This window comes from Prorops nasuta, unplaced genomic scaffold (assembly GCF_024137725.1).
Source record: "Prorops nasuta isolate Cenicafe-Biocafe unplaced genomic scaffold, Cenicafe_Pnas_1.2 PNAS00004, whole genome shotgun sequence".
NCBI classification, from domain to species: domain Eukaryota; kingdom Metazoa; phylum Arthropoda; class Insecta; order Hymenoptera; family Bethylidae; genus Prorops; species Prorops nasuta.
In genome coordinates, this window is record NW_027116801.1 from 7,663,992 (window position 1) to 7,679,619 (window position 15,628).

The following is a 15,628-nucleotide window of genomic DNA, read 5'->3' on the forward strand; positions in this document are numbered from 1 at the left end:
TGCGAATTATATATGACTACAATTATTTTAATCCCTATAATTATGCAAGGACAACTTCTCAAATTGAAAGTACCAACAAAATATGGAGAATCTATAATTATATTTTCTTATCATAATCAAGAAACTGGTCCATTATATAAATTGTAATATTACATTAATTGCACATATTTTAACAGCTAAAGTTAATTTCTTATGTTTAAAAAGTATAAAATTATAAATGCTTTATACTTTATCAACAGATCTTTGTAAGTTTAAGACATAAAATATAACATATTTTAACTTTGAGTGGAAATAATAATGTATGTGCATATATTTAAAGCTATATGCTAGTCAAAGAAAGCACAGTTTTTATTTGAGTTACAAATTATTTTTAGTATTATATAATTGTTTTAATAAATTTTCTTTATGTTCGACAATTATATATATAGTTTACAATAATAACCAAAGAAAGCCAAACATATGTTAATTATGTCCATAATACAACAAATAATAAAGCATACTTTAAGGTAGAAGTCTGATAAAAATGTCTTTCGTTTCGTGTATTTTTTTTTATGTGATAAAAAGATTTAAAATTCAAACAACTATGTAATCAATATCAGAACTTTTATAACAAATTCAGAATGGCGACTCGGCAACTACTCAACTCACCTTTACGCATACTATTTCCAGGTTGTCCCAATGTATTTAAACAGCAATTTCATAAGATTTTCAAATAATAAATCTGATTTCTTATAAAATATGTTTAATAATAAAAATGTTATTTTTTTCAAATGGTGAATAATTTTTATCAAATTTGATTTTCATCTAATAGAACGCCGCGGGCGTTACTAGCTGTTAATTTAAAGAATTAATTTTGAATGTTGTTGCGCCGCTATTTAAATCTTTTCTTATAAAAAAGAAATATATTCTTTTATACTTCGAACATTTAAGCTTATAATACTTGTAATTTGTCTGAATTCAAAAAACTTACCATTACTTGAAAAATCTGGAACAATGGTCATTTATACCAAAAGTTCTCTTAACTTATAACATAAATAAAAAATTTACGTAAAAAAATATGAAAAAGACATTCAATAAAACACAGTACAGCATGTAGCAACATGCTTCGTCTTGAATTCTTAGAAACATTAAGTAAACGCTTTTTAAGTTAAAAATATTTTCTTTGAAACTCCTGAATTTACACACATATGTAAATTTCCTAATTCTGCCTTATAGAGAAATAAATTATATAATGTATAAAACTTAAGGGCCGTTGTAATTTGGAAAAATTCAGGGCTGGAAACCTCAGAATTTGAAAACAAAAAAGCATTTTTTATGTTCGGGAGCTTGAAATGAAGACACTCTGAAGTAAAACTAGATCAATTAAATAACAATTTATCATTTTCGCATGAAATTACCGTCTACCTAGAATGATTACTGCTTTTTTGTCTTCAAATTCTAAGGTTTCCAGCCCTGAATTTTTCCAAATTACAACGGCCCTAAGTCTCTTTTGTAAGCAGCTAAATGTAAAAAAAAACAATGCATTAACGGCAGTACTAATAATCGCGAATAAATGTCGACTCGAGAAATTGGATTCTCCGGACTATATAAAGCCTACGATATTCGAGTCGACTCGAATGAAGCCAGGCTGAACTTGAGTTCAATTCACATTTCTGAATACCACGCTAAAATTAAGTAATTATTACATAAACATATTATTGTTAAAATAGAGTAGCAGTTATAAAAGGTCTCTTAGTATTGCCTGCAATGTTAGTATTCTCCATAAAAATTATATAAGTAAACAAATGTTACACATGAAGTTTACACTATCATAAAGAAGTGTAGAAAGACCAGGTAATATGCACTAAACTGTGTGTAAACGTTATTATCACAACAACTTCTCTTGCTAAAGATTTCAAGTCATCATGGATCACTAAAGAATTATTCCTTGAGCATTTGTAAAGGAACAGAAAAAGTCGTAAATCAGTTTATTTACAATAATCCAGACTGGACGATTAATAAAAGTTACGTTTTAAAAGCTCCTGCTTTAGCTGCTTTAATTATGAACGTTTTAAAAGTTTTGTCGTCTAATTTGGCGAAGTCTGGCGTTTGAATTACAGCAGTCATATGGCTTAAAGCAAATTTAAAGCAGAATTCTTCTAGCTCCTAAAAATATTTCATATATCATAAGTCTAAGCTAAATAACAGATAACATTATAAAAATATTTACTTGTGCGTCGTACTCAATAGCAGTACTATATAGAAGCGCAACATTTGAAATAGTAATTCCTTGCTTTATCACTTCAACACAGCGACGCTTTAGCTGTGGCTCGATATATGCATTTGCTAAGTTCAAAAGCTCTGCACATAAAACATTATATTATTATTTAAACAAGCAAAGGATTTAGAGCGCTAAAAAAGATTTACCCAAAGCATTTTCCGGCGAAAGATCAACTTTATCGGTATATAAATATTTCAAGAATGCTTTATAAACTTCATAGGAATAATCGTCGTGCTTGATAATCCTGCAAACAAATTTAAAATACGCACTTATGATAATTAGTTCTGATTTAATTATTTTATTGCCTAACCTTTCACTATTTTCAGTCCAATGCTCTTGAAACATTGTCCGAAAATACTGACATCGAATTTTTAAAACAGCTTTATGAACGTAAATAGGTTCGCCTCGTACTTCAAATACAAGATCACTGAGTGCCTGAAAACAGTCCATACTTCAATAAAATTCTACTAAATGCATATATTTAGAAAAAAAAGGAACATACTGGATCATTAAATGCTTCTCTTAAACAGTCCATAACACTTATCTCTTCCTCTGCATGCAAAATGAGAGGGCAATGCATAACACTGCAGGAAGCATAACAAGCTAGAACATTATGTAAATGCGAAAGGGAAGTAAGTGTTGGCTCTGTAATACTTATTCCAAGGCACTGTCCCCACATGAAAATTTTTCCGCCTGCACCGACAGCGGCACTGATATGATTACAGTGTGATGCAGCTATATCAGAAACCATTCCCATTTTTGATGCTGAAAGCTTTCAGTAAAAAAATGTATCCTTAGTTTTAAAATTCTTATAACAAAAATTACTTTTTTCTTTTACCTTTGTTGGTGTGCATATGTTTGTCTTATTATCAAATCCTAATTCCCCATAAGTATTGCTGCCCCAACCATAAATTACTCCTCCATCGCTAAGTGCTAGAGTGTGTGAATAACCACATACTATTTTTTCTGAAAAATTGCCAAATCATTAGTCAAAGCTAACATATTCTATTAAATATAAATATGAATCATTCACACCTATCACCACTCCCATTAAGCCTATAACTTTACAAGGGGTTAATTGGTTCGTAAAAGTTCCATTCCCAATTTGGCCAGCAGCATTACCTCCCCAGCCATAAACTTCACCATTTTCAGTTACAGCCATACATGATAACTGGCCACAAGCAATGGATACAATTTTTCTTTCTGACAAATTGGAGTTAATCTTTCTTGGTGTACTTTGGTTTGAATTAAGTCCACTTCCTACTTGTCCGTAATTATTATATCCCCAAGCATAAAGCTATAGAAGCATATATTTTAGATTTATTAAACAAAAATTAAACTTTACATATTAATAAATATTTATTCTTACCTCTCCTTTATCCGTAAGAGCAAGAGAGTGATGACTCCCACAAGCAATGTCCACAACAATCTTGCCAGATAAATTCGTAGTTATAAGAGATGGTGTCAAACCTTCATTGGTGGTTCCATTCCCCAACTGGCAGTAAGCATTAAATCCCCAAGAGTATACCTTTTATTTGAATGACAGGTAAAATTATTCTTACGTATTATCTCTTTAATCATTATAATAGTTTAATAAAAGCAAATAAATACCTCTCCATTTACCATCAAAGCTAGAACATGTGGTCCAATACCAAATGCAAAAGTTTTAATGGGACCTTTGCCACAAAGTGCCTCTACTTTTCTAGGATGTAAAGAACTTAACGAATCTCCAGTTCCTAAGCACCTACTGGTGTTATTACCAATTGCATATACTGTTCCATCTTTGGTAACCATTAAACTTTCATTACCCAAATTACCTGCATAATAATTGTAAGTATATAATTTAAATTTTTACACCGTATAAAATACAAATAAGATCATAGTCAAAACAAAGTGTGTAGTGTAACAAATAAAAGATTACCATAAACCACAACCATATGGATTTGGGAAATAAACTTTTGATCTATCAGACTAAAAATTGGCCAGTGTTTTAGATCTGAGGTAGACATCTTTGATTATAAATAATCTACAATTAAATAACATTATTCTTTTTAAACGTCAGCTGTGTTCAACTTAACCTATACATTACGTAGTTTTATTCACACATACGCTTATTACTGTCGGGGGAAATAAATACTTTCAATTTTGGGTAGTGGAAAGTAGAGTAATTCTTTAAAAAAGTAAATAGCATTGAATGAAAAATAACAATTAATCTAACTAAACGAGAAAACTAATTAATCAAGTCAAGAGGCTCAAACTCTTCCAATTTACTTCCAACTTCCAATGTTCAAATATTTAAATGATTAAACTGAAGTTGTGCACTTTTTCGTTATCGATTTTACCTACAACGATAAAGCGATATTCTCGGTATAATAATTGGCGCTTAAATTAATTTTTTTTTCTTTAAATCAGTACTTACTGCTTATATTACCTTTGTTAACATTATTAGACTAAAATTAAAATAAAAAACAAATACAATTATACTAACACTGCATATGCCTGTAGTTAAAGAGATGAGATTTTGAAGTGAATAAGGACAAAAGATAGAATTGTTATTTAATTAACAAACAATTCGAGTTTATTTCTATAAAAGAATAGTTATTAAGATTAGCTTACCAGACATGTGTACTTGTGGTATTGGAAAGTTCAAAGTCAGGTCAATGCATATATAGCCATATATGGGTATATTATATAAGAAATCTAAGCTTTTCCGTTTAATTATTCAATAAAATACTATAATAAGTTTATTAATTCCAACATTACCGAAAATCGTTCAAGGAAACTAAATTTGAATTACGGCGCAGAAACTTCACTATTTCGTGAACTATATTTTCAGATATTTTGTGCAGATATTAGACAAAACAATACTATCAAATAATATTTATGTTCTTCTCATTACTGAAACTATCTCTTATGAAATCTGTTTCTGATAACTGAACTATATTGAACTTATATAATAAATTAAAGTAAGACAATATTCTAACTTATTTCATAGCACAGCAGCTATTCGTTCCGTATGTACATCAATGTAAACATAATTATAATTTTGTCTTTATAAGAAAATAAAAAAACATCCTACATAGTGATATAATTGATTAGTTTTATTTAATCAGAAATATTATTTTACAAGAAACAATTGCGAGATATTAACATTATATAGCGATTAGCGTATTTAACAAAGAGTGAACTTACATGAAATAATAAAATTAGAGCTTGATATTTGATTAATAATTGCCTGATGAGATATTATATTCATATTTCTTTATTTGGTGAAAATGAGAAGCAGTGTGTAAATAGAATAGATAACTGTTTCTCGCAAATACAGTTAGAAATTAAGAAGAGGGAGGGGTGAGTCTTGTCCAAGGGTTGGGGTTTCTTTGCACTGCCTGAACTTTTCATTAGAAGTGTACATTACTTAATGTCATTCAAAGTATAGAAATTTATAAAAAGTAGAGCCATCCTACAGCGACACACACATCTAAATCCTTTTCATTAAATCTTCCATAATAGCATATAAATATTACCGAAATATTTCACTAACATTTCTACAAAGATATTAGAAAATAAACTATTTGAGCAATATTGTTAATAAATAATTGCAGGCTTCATGCAATCAGAATTTTTTAACTATCAAATAGTTTTCCTTAATAATAAATTCTCATACCATATTTCAAAAACCGCAATAGATGATTTAAAAAAGGAGGATAACAAATATTAATGCAATAAATGTTAAATCACCCATGCACTAAAATTACGTTTAATACAAAAAATTCATAATCCAACCTACACACATAAAATTGTATTTTATATAAAAATCTCATATCAAGAAACTCCAGTCACAATTAATTTATACTTTGATTCAGGCAGTTGGTAATTTGTACTATTTGTAAAAACTCAAGCTGATTAACATAAAATTTGCAATTCTCACTTTACACATAGAACATTTACCACTCACGGAATTTTTAAAACACAAAGTTGCACTAAAGCTTCATTGTGTTAATTGATATATACGCACAAGGAGCAATGACTAATTCGTTTCATATTGACCAAATGAATTAAAATTTGCACCAGAGGCTGTTCGGTTTCTCTCGACGATAGAAGCAAAACAGACAGAAAAATTCCAAAGTTTCGCTATATAGTTACTAAAAATAAATGAAATTTTAGGAAATCGTAATTGAGGAACAGCCAACAGGAAGCTTCCAAAAGATAAATGGGATAATAACTATAGCAGCGATTGGTCGAAACTTAGAAAAAGTTTAGTTGATTGGTTATCATAATTTGTGGAAATTTTGGAGTGGGTATCGAATGGGATAGGGAAGGGATAAAGTTGGTTAGAGAGTGTGGTGGGGACAGGTATAAAGTGTACAGAACTTTATTACTGCAGTTTTAATACAGACGAGTCCCAGAATATGATACTCATTGGCCCACTAACCGAATATTCGACTCTACAGGAGTTTTGTATCTTTTCAGTGTCGGTAAGGCAAATGAATCGTATAGAAGGTACAATAGAATACTCGAGTAAGGACAATGGATTGGACAGGTATCTCAGGCCAACCTGTTGTTACACTTCCCCCACCCAAGTTCATAGGGACAAGGGACAAGAGGAGAGTTGAATAGAAGTAGCCAAGGTTATTGAAGCTCTTGAATGCTAGCATCGCATCTATTAGTTTACGAATTGGCATTGAAGTTGGAGTGCCAAAAATTTGCTGAGTCGTTTTACGAATCTAGAGGAACCTGCGATCGTCTAACTTTGTTTGTTTTCTTTTAATAAACTGGTATTTGCACACTCGTAAGTGTGTCCTGACAGTGCGCACGAGACAAATGGTCGAAACAACGAACGCGTTATCGTGTGGTGTTACTTTTGTGTGGTTGTAATTATTCTACGACATAGACGGACGTTATAATCGAAGCAAAGAACCGGCCTGGCCAAATTGGCCGCTGATCACTGACCACGGAGACGGAGGGACACAGCAGTCTCATTAAGGAATAAATTTACTTGTTATTTGCTCGGTGGGACCTATATCGATTCCGTTCTTAATTATTCGTGCACTTCTTGCGTTACTCTGACCTCCTCTTCTATCTTTTCTCTTTCTTACTACACAATACATACACCCACGTCCTCCCTCGGTTTGTCTGACAGTTGACTGCTGCTCATTGCACCTGAAACTGCACGTAACTGTATCACTCCTCGAACACGGGAGGACTCACGGAGAAGATATAGAACAGACACTGACTAATAAAATGCTGCTAAGAAAAAGACACAGAAACATCCTCGTCTTCAGGATATCCTTGCTATTTTTGGTTGGTACTTCGTTTGTATAATTTAAAGGTTAAAATTGAGAATGTAAAATTGTTTTTTTAAAGTTATAAAGAAAAAATGTATCAGAATATTAAGAAATAAAATAACGGGATCTCTTTTTTGTTCAGGTTGTGCAAGAATGTCGAGGACGACCATACGATTTTTGGTACGGATGGCCTGGACCTGTACCAATGCCTTTTGATATGTCTAATCAGCCAATGTGGCCCATGGTACCGCAGCATAAGACTAATCAGAAGCAAACACCGGTTAACAATCGTGCCGAGAAGAATTTTAATAATAATCGTCCTTCTGGAGTCGCCTCGTCTTCTTCATCTTTAACCCCATCCTCATCCTCAAACTCCAAACACGAGAAGAAAAATAAAATAGTTAGCCACGCTATTTCTCGTGACTACGTTAATACGATGATAGATGACGTTTATGGAACTAGGAATCCCATCCCTAAGGACTATGAAAAAAATAACGACGAGAACCTTTATAAAAACACTATGGAAAAACCGAAAACTGCTCCGAAACAGACTACTAAAATTGTTACAGGTCGGATTATAATATTCAAACCGTAAATTTATTCGGGAGAGTCTTCTACCTTAGGACACTCTGTTTTAAGTTACTATACCTTATATATATATAGAAAATAGTTTATTAAGATTCTTTTTTTATTCACATCGCGCATTAACTACATACGTTGCAAATTTCAATTACCAATTTTTGTTTGTTTAATTAGAAAATTATTTGGCTTAAGAAAAATTAACAAGTGACACAAAGTAAAGGAGACCTATGGGGAATAAAGCTTTTCTCTTTATATTATTTATTTTTTTAACTTACACATCGTTTTACAATTTAAAATTACTAGCCTCAATTAAATCAGAAATTAGCGCAATTAGTGTCTTAAAAATAATGAAGGCTAATATATTCTTTAGTTACAGTATGCATTGATACAAACATTATATTAAAGATAGGTGTAATTTTCGTAGAAGTGTCGTGCAATATGTGGAGTTTGTTGCTTCGTTTACAGAATCCCCAAAAGAGGATACGATGTCTTTGGACGAGAAGATTTTTTTCCCCGATGACCAACCAATTACCCACCAGAGCTCTTTGAAAAAAGCACCGGAATGCAATGGGAAGACTTATTGCGAAGATGCTGCTTTCTACCCTGCAGAGGTGGTAAAAACTGCTGTTCGGATGGACAACAGCTTACAAAATTTGGCCACTATCGATGTTAGTATCAAAATATGATTGTTAAGAATATTAGGATGTACAATTAAAATCGCCCTTGCTGATTGTAAAAATTAATTTATATATGAAAACCGTAAAATATATTAATCTTTCGTTTCTATGACCACTTAGAATTAAATATAAAGGAGCTTTCAAAAAACGGATGAAAAAATGAATATCTTTTACAGTTATGGAGATAAAAGATATTTCGTCTCTGCGTTTTTCAATGCTTTAAGAGAAACTTTTTGTAGATTACAGAATAAGATGCAGTGAGGTTTTACCGTCATTAATATTATTGTTTCTTTTTTTTTATTTCTCAGATAACTGAAGTTGTTCAACGAATTGACGTATCAGACGATGTTCCACTTTGCCTTTCTATTGTAAGTAGTGTTGAAGGATATAAAAATCTAGTTTGAGAATTATCATTAATGTTTTTTTCTATTCCTTTGGTGTGTTAGGAACAAGTGGTATATCCAAGGTCCGCGGAAAGCCGAAGAAAGGAGTGGTTGTACGTAGTGAATCAGGACAACTTTAGACAAGGGGTGCGAATTGAAACGTGCTTGTAAGTGTCAAATTTTAAGAAAAACATACATTTTTCTATTGACACTTTGAATACACAAGTATTATTAGTACTACTGTTTTATAGATTTTCACATTTTGAACTTTTTTTATGAAGATCACGTTCAATGAAAAAACGACAAGTTAATAGTAATGAACATAATTAGTTGAAAACTTTTAATCACGAGACTAGTTATAGTAGATTGTAATACAGTGATTTAAGGAACTATTGGTTACATAAAAAGAATTAATTATTCCATGCTCACAAGCCTTTGTAAAAGATCATTAAATTTGGAGCAAATATCTTGCATCGACATTTCGCGATAAGTGTTATAATAAAAATATTTTAAAGAATTAATTGCAGAGGATTTTTGTAAAAATAATATCACTTTTTTCTGTAGGAACGAGAATAACAATTGCAAGGTCTTCGAAGATATTGCGGAGGGATATAAGACAATTTGCAAACAGAAGTATATTTACCGACAATTAGCAGCAGTCACACCGGATGGTAGAGTCGTACCGGAATTCTTTCGTTTTCCGTCCAGTTGCTGTTGCCATGTAACGTTCACAGGGAACCCGTATACAAGGATGGGTGTAAATTTAGGTAATCAAAACCAGACACCTGGCAATAAGAGCCAAAGTCAAATGTGATTCTAGAAAAAAAGTCAGACGAGGATGAAAACAATTTTTAAAATAAAGTTCTAGTCGGATTGGTATCATCGCACTCTTTTGTTTTAATATGCGTTATCATTGTACATATTATAGGCTAGAATATATAAATCCGATTAATGTAAAGCTTATTTATAAGTATTATCTAATGCTCGTATAAGTCGTGTGTACGCAAGGAAATAATACTAAATATTTTTATCTATCTCGAATGAAAACGATAAGTAAAATGTATATTTATGCTGTGACCACGCCGAAAGTCACACTAATGTAAACAATGATTTTTATGCATTAAAATGTACCATTTTTATTGGTATTACTTTTAAACTTAAATTAATTATGCAGTTTAAATTCCATAAAGCATATTCGTAAATCTTTGACTCTGTTGCATTGATTTCACAAGAGTTTACATATACTCGGTCTATAAAACCAGTGCTTTGGCCAGGTTATCCTTACCCCAATGCTTATTTGTGCCCATCAATACATCGATACATATTCCAAATTCTATCTAATATAATGCGAAATATTTTATTTATGTATTGTTTTTCTTCATTTTTAGAAAGCAAAATGTTTAGAATAGCACGGAGGATAACTGATGGTTTTGAAAGAAACACTCATTCCTATATATAAGCTTATATCCTTTCGCATTTTTTTTTCATTAAAAATTCAAATAGATTGTCACCAATATTATTTAAAGAATATTGTTTGAATCAACTGTGTAAAGTTTCAACAAGATTAATTGAATATTATGGATTTTGTAACTTTGGTAATGTACGTCAGTTATATAACTACATATTTATGTATTTGTATTTGTATATATCTACGTAAAAAAATAGATATTTTGTGCGTTTTTCGTTTCACTTTTTTTTTAAACCATTTTGGTAATTTCAGAAAACTATATACTATTAAAAGAAATGAGAGAGATTTAACTAAAGCGCTGACTTAGGGAGCCTGGTTAATTATGGTAATGCAAAGAGATTAAAGAGACTTCATCCTGTAATAACTCTTACATCAAGGGCTAAACCTAAAAATGGTTTAACGGTATTCCTCTTGGAATCAACCCTTGTGCCTAGGGTCTGCAGTTTATGAATACTCAGCAATAAATCTTAACCACCTGTTTCCTAGTAAAGGCTATTGCCATTAAAACAATAACATGACAAATAATAAGAGGATCATGTTCCTTTTAATACTAAAACTACTGTCAGTGGGTCAAATTAAAGCCATTTTTCGAGTTAAATCTTTTTACTAGCTTATGCTAACTAGTGACGTATAGGCATACAAATTTATTGCAAAATGCATAGATAACAAATATTTGTTTGATATGTACATGGAGGTAGTTTTATACAATAATATTTTAAAATAATAAACTTGTATTTATAACAAATACATGCTTGTGTTCAAAATAAAACTATTTTGCACAATTCAATAAATTAGTAGAAGCTGAAAAACTTATGAACGTTATTAAGTTAATATTTCAAAGTTTGCCAATAACACGTTGCCCAACAGCATGTATTCCACACTTTCAGTTTTATTGGGAAAGTGCCCAATTGATAAAACGTTTCATAAAGTTTGCATTGGTTAAAATGTCTGGTGCACCAACAGCACATTTAATACCACCGGAAACAACGGCACCTAACTTACCACCAACAATTAGAGGACTGCCACTGTCACCCTAAAATATACATAATTTTATTTTATTATTATTAACCTCATTTCTCTGTAACGATTAGGTGAATCCGTCAACTCTGAAAATTTGTTTTACGATACTTACACTACAAATTCCCCTTCCTACAGATCTGAAAACGCAGAGATTATGAGCCTGAATGTCCATATACCGATACCATCTCTGACATTCTTGAATAGAGACTATTTTTACGGCAAGTTTTCTAAGATACGAAGAAACTCTACCGTTTTCAGTTTTACCCCAGCCAGGAATAACTCCAACAGTGTTAATGGCGGGTGTACTATCTACTATAGCGATTGGCCTCTGATTAGCAGTGATTTGAATAGGAGCCTCGAGCTACGACAAATAATTGTTAATTGTAAAAAAATCATTATAGATTAAAAATTGTAATGCTTACCTTAATCGCACCAATGTCGAAGTTATTGAATTGTGGTCCTCCATTACCTATTGGTCTATTCCAATTTTTATGGATAAAGTATCTGCCTACTTTGTGGCTCTGTCCACCTTGATAATAGATGTTCGATCCAGTAACAATTACAACATTGGCTCTCTTATCGGTCATTAGTGGATGAACACAATGTGCTGCGGTAAGTATCATTTGATTGCTAATAAGGGCTCCGCCACAAAACATAACACCATTCTTCAGGATAGCCGCCATAAACGGGAACTCGTGATTTGCAGCATTTGGAGCCCCGAGTAAATCTTCCGGTTCATCGGCTCTAGTGCCTAAAATTGATTTTTTTTTTCTTAGATGACATATTATTTATAAATATATATACAAATAAATGCTTAAAATAAAATACTTCTTTTCTCTAAGATAAAACTGTTGATTAGCTGGTTTTTGTAGAAATTGCGAAGATAATCTATTTGTTTTATTTAAAGTATGAAAACCCAACGCGCGCGTATATTCTTTATTAAGTCTTGTTTGAAACAAATATTTAAGTATGATTGTTTATAAAAAAAATTATAGTGGAAGTAGAATCTAGAAACGTAACGTAATTTGTTTGCTTCTTAAACTTTTAAGTTATAGCTCCGGAAATGAAAAGGTTCTACTTTCCATCCTGATGTATATGCATAATTATAGTATAAATTAAAAAAATAATCAATTGTTAAAGTCTTATACCTATTGTAGCCACAGCCAGAACGGCAAGAAGTATTCCAAAGATAGTAGGCGTCATAGTTTCTTCAAATTATTACTTTCCAGGAGGAATAAGGGGATTCTCTGAATTTACGAACCTTTATATAGCTCGTAAAGAATTGGCTAATTCCTGCAAATATTTAAATTTTTCACTTTGCTGACTCTATGGCTGCTTAAAGCAAATCAAGTCATTCGAACAGTTGCTCATTTACATTCTTTTATTCATGCACACAATTAATGTGTTCCATTAAAGTTTAATTTGGTACACATTTCAATACAATCATAAAAACTTTAGAGGACCAAAGCTTAACATTTTATTATCCCCTTATCTAAAGCAGTTGCTTAATTTCAATACATCAGTCACATTATGTTGTAATATGTCCATCATTTATTTGAACAGAAAGAGCTAATCAAGAAATCTTTTCTCTTAGATTTAATTAAAATATATTATTATCTTTTAAAATCATAAATTCATGTTACTGTTTATTTATATAATTCTTATTTTAAAATCGTTATGATATAATTATTACCACCTGTAATAAGCCACGGATTTTAATCAAAGCGATAAGAAAGAAAATTACGAAGATTTAAAAAGCATTATTCTAATTTCAGAATTTTTTAACTTCTACTTGGCAAAGATGATTATATTTTTATTAAAACAATAATATGAAGACATTATATGTACTTAATCATATCAAACTTTAACTCACTTAAAAACGCAAGATTATTTGACATTTTAGATAGTCATATTAATTTATTTTTAATTCGATATTGAAAAATATAAGCGATATTTTTTGGAGTTTTATTTTATGAAATAAAATAAGCAGAAATATTTTGTTGAAGATTTAATTTTAAGGGTGATATAATTTAATATCTTTATTGGCAAAAATCTTTCATGAGACGAAACTAATTTACAAAAATATTTCATATAAAAATGCTTCAGTAGCCACATTAAAAGTGAGAAAGAAATAAAATGATCCTATAACCAAAATTAACGGCTTCATTAAAGGGAATTCCTGACACAAATAAATGCTTACAAATTGATACATTTGTCATATTTTGTCAAAGTAATAATAAATCTTATCTTATTAACTGTTTTTTTTGGTACTATATTTGAAGTCAATTAATAATGTTTTAAACATAATAAGTTCTCTGCATAATTTTATTTGACTTTATAGAAAGCTTTAATTAACGATGAATGCTGTATAAGAAACATCACTACAAAATTTCAATTATTTCACGCACGCATACTTTCTCAAATTAAATTATTACCGTTTCTACAATGTAAAATAAATACAAAATTTAAAGTGTACTATTAATTAGAGTAATGTGAAAGCAACGTTTATCAATACAATGTTATTATTATACCAAAATATATAACCTTGACAAATTTAAAATGTCACTTTTAACTAATTTGAAAACGTAAATTCAAAATCCTTACCAAAGTGCCACACTCTAAACGATTATCTTTAAGCTTCACTAAAGAAGCACGTTTACGATAACTCGGGCCGCACACAGCAAGTAATGCGGCAGTCGTAGTCTGACCTCTAAATGCAGAATGTTTATATACACTTACTTAAGAGGTCGAAAGAACGTCACTATCAGTTAGGTATTGGAAAAAGGGTATTATAAATTATTACTGAAGTGTAATAAAGATATAGAAAGGTATAGAAATAAAAAAATAATAAAAAGAGTTCGTCGATTCGATAGTTATTGCTGTCGGCCAAATTAATATTTTTGCAAAGCACTCATTTTTAAAACTGCTCTTAAACTTATTAATATAGTTTCTCATATATAGGATCCGCTAGATAAAACGTCACACCATGCACATAAAATTTTGTTTATAAACTTCACAACCATAATTTAAAGATATCAATTTTTACTATAAAAACTTTTTCAAGCGTTCTTCGAATTTCGCTTAGAAATGTCTTATAAAAAATTATATTTCCTCTAGAGCTACTACAATAAATACAATTTTATGACTTTCATTTGTGTCCCTTTATTTGGTGGATCCTGTATAATTAAATATCGTATGATATATAATGATCCAATTTTTGTTAGCTTTAAAAAATCGTTAATTCAACTTTTCCTACATAGACTAGAATATTAATAACTATATAGCCTCATTTCCAATGAACGAAATAATAAAATTAAGCAAATATTTATTTAAATTTTTTAGAAAACATTTATAATTAATCTGATATTTTTAAAGCAATCAATATACAAAGTTAATTAAAAGTATTAATTTTTATATAAAAAATATGTCTTTATTTTCTATTTCAAAATTTTTAATTTTTTTAAATTTATAAAATTTATTTATTTCAAATTAAATTCTTTGAACTATAGTAAATATGTATTCGAAGAAATGGGCTTGTGTGTTTTAAACAAATCTTTGTCTCTGTCATCACTGCCGTACGTACTATCTCGTCAGAATAACCCTCAATTTTTAAGCGCTTACACCAGAGTGTATGTATACGTATTGTTAGAATTTTATTGAAAGTCCATTAGGAGGTGTATCGGTAAATTTAAAGAATGATAGAATAAGCCAGACCCTTCAGATTTTCTTATCTATAAATATCATCCTTCATTCTATATCACTGTGCGATAATATAGTTTCCCTCGTTATGTACGGCAGGTTGAACCCCTAAATGCTTAATGCAGAAGTTTACGTGTTTCAGCGTTTAATTTTTAAAAACCAACCTTTATGAAAATATGAAAGTTTATAAAAACGGTTTACTTTTAAAATGCAAACACAGTTCATTTACCAATAATAAAATATATGCATTTTAT

The 15,628-nt window shown here is 30.5% G+C and overlaps 3 protein-coding genes across 7 annotated transcripts; 1 reads left to right on the top strand and 2 right to left on the bottom strand.

Annotated features, from left to right (window-relative positions):
- Nucleotides 1-295: 295 nt before the first annotated feature.
- LOC136772258 (RCC1 and BTB domain-containing protein 1-like) lies at nucleotides 296-4,532 on the bottom strand. 3 transcript variants are annotated; one of them, XM_066725111.1, is made up of 11 exons: nucleotides 4,370-4,532; nucleotides 4,182-4,286; nucleotides 3,872-4,077; nucleotides 3,630-3,788; nucleotides 3,296-3,557; nucleotides 3,099-3,226; nucleotides 2,763-3,032; nucleotides 2,571-2,695; nucleotides 2,407-2,504; nucleotides 2,210-2,340; nucleotides 296-2,145 (listed from the first exon to the last, which is right to left on the bottom strand). In XM_066725111.1, the coding sequence occupies exons 2-11, from the start codon at nucleotides 4,267-4,269 to the stop codon at nucleotides 2,005-2,007; spliced, it is 1,608 nt and encodes a 535-aa protein (XP_066581208.1). In that variant the 5' UTR covers nucleotides 4,270-4,286; nucleotides 4,370-4,532; the 3' UTR covers nucleotides 296-2,004. The 3 variants fall into 3 exon arrangements, with proteins under 3 accessions (XP_066581208.1, XP_066581209.1, XP_066581210.1); XM_066725112.1 differs by having other exon boundaries at nucleotides 4,364-4,532; XM_066725113.1 differs by having other exon boundaries at nucleotides 2,006-2,145; nucleotides 2,223-2,340.
- A 2,346-nt stretch (nucleotides 4,533-6,878) lies between these two features.
- On the top strand, nucleotides 6,879-10,739 carry spz (Spaetzle domain-containing protein). Of its 3 annotated transcripts, XM_066725115.1 has the most exons (8): nucleotides 6,879-7,270; nucleotides 7,401-7,561; nucleotides 7,688-8,114; nucleotides 8,593-8,795; nucleotides 9,113-9,172; nucleotides 9,251-9,354; nucleotides 9,752-9,954; nucleotides 10,576-10,739. In XM_066725115.1, exons 2-8 carry the CDS (start codon nucleotides 7,502-7,504, stop codon nucleotides 10,644-10,646), a joined length of 1,128 nt encoding a protein of 375 aa, XP_066581212.1. In that variant the 5' UTR covers nucleotides 6,879-7,270; nucleotides 7,401-7,501; the 3' UTR covers nucleotides 10,647-10,739. The 3 variants fall into 3 exon arrangements, with proteins under 3 accessions (XP_066581212.1, XP_066581211.1, XP_066581213.1); XM_066725114.1 differs by having other exon boundaries at nucleotides 6,879-7,561; XM_066725116.1 differs by lacking the exons at nucleotides 9,752-9,954; nucleotides 10,576-10,739 and adding an exon at nucleotides 9,439-9,708 and having other exon boundaries at nucleotides 6,879-7,561.
- Nucleotides 10,740-11,245: 506 nt separating this feature from the next.
- LOC136772535 (chymotrypsin-2-like) lies at nucleotides 11,246-14,400 on the bottom strand. The gene is made up of 5 exons (XM_066725579.1): nucleotides 14,280-14,400; nucleotides 12,824-12,968; nucleotides 12,098-12,426; nucleotides 11,788-12,036; nucleotides 11,246-11,688 (listed from the first exon to the last, which is right to left on the bottom strand). The coding sequence occupies exons 2-5, from the start codon at nucleotides 12,876-12,878 to the stop codon at nucleotides 11,545-11,547; spliced, it is 777 nt and encodes a 258-aa protein (XP_066581676.1). The 5' UTR covers nucleotides 12,879-12,968; nucleotides 14,280-14,400; the 3' UTR covers nucleotides 11,246-11,544.
- Nucleotides 14,401-15,628: the final 1,228 nt, after the last annotated feature.

Bases quoted from the DNA above. Each gene is read 5' to 3' on its own strand.
- LOC136772258 (XM_066725111.1), bottom strand. From the start codon at position 4,269: ATGTCTACCTCAGATCTAAAACACTGGCCAATTTTTAGTCTGATAGAT. The intron at 2,696-2,762 runs GTATGTTCCTTT...GACTGTTTTCAG, and splicing joins GAGAAGCATTTAATGATCCA to GCACTCAGTGATCTTGTATT. The intron at 2,505-2,570 runs GTTAGGCAATAA...ATTTGTTTGCAG, and splicing joins TGGACTGAAAATAGTGAAAG to GATTATCAAGCACGACGATT.
- spz (XM_066725114.1), top strand. From the start codon at position 7,502: ATGCTGCTAAGAAAAAGACACAGAAACATCCTCGTCTTCAGGATATCC. The intron at 8,796-9,112 runs GTTAGTATCAAA...TTTATTTCTCAG, and splicing joins AAAATTTGGCCACTATCGAT to ATAACTGAAGTTGTTCAACG. The intron at 9,355-9,751 runs GTAAGTGTCAAA...TTTTTTCTGTAG, and splicing joins GTGCGAATTGAAACGTGCTT to GAACGAGAATAACAATTGCA.
- LOC136772535 (XM_066725579.1), bottom strand. From the start codon at position 12,878: ATGACGCCTACTATCTTTGGAATACTTCTTGCCGTTCTGGCTGTGGCT. The intron at 12,037-12,097 runs GTAAGCATTACA...TATTTGTCGTAG, and splicing joins TCGACATTGGTGCGATTAAG to CTCGAGGCTCCTATTCAAAT. The intron at 11,689-11,787 runs GTAAGTATCGTA...TGTATATTTTAG, and splicing joins TAGGAAGGGGAATTTGTAGT to GGTGACAGTGGCAGTCCTCT.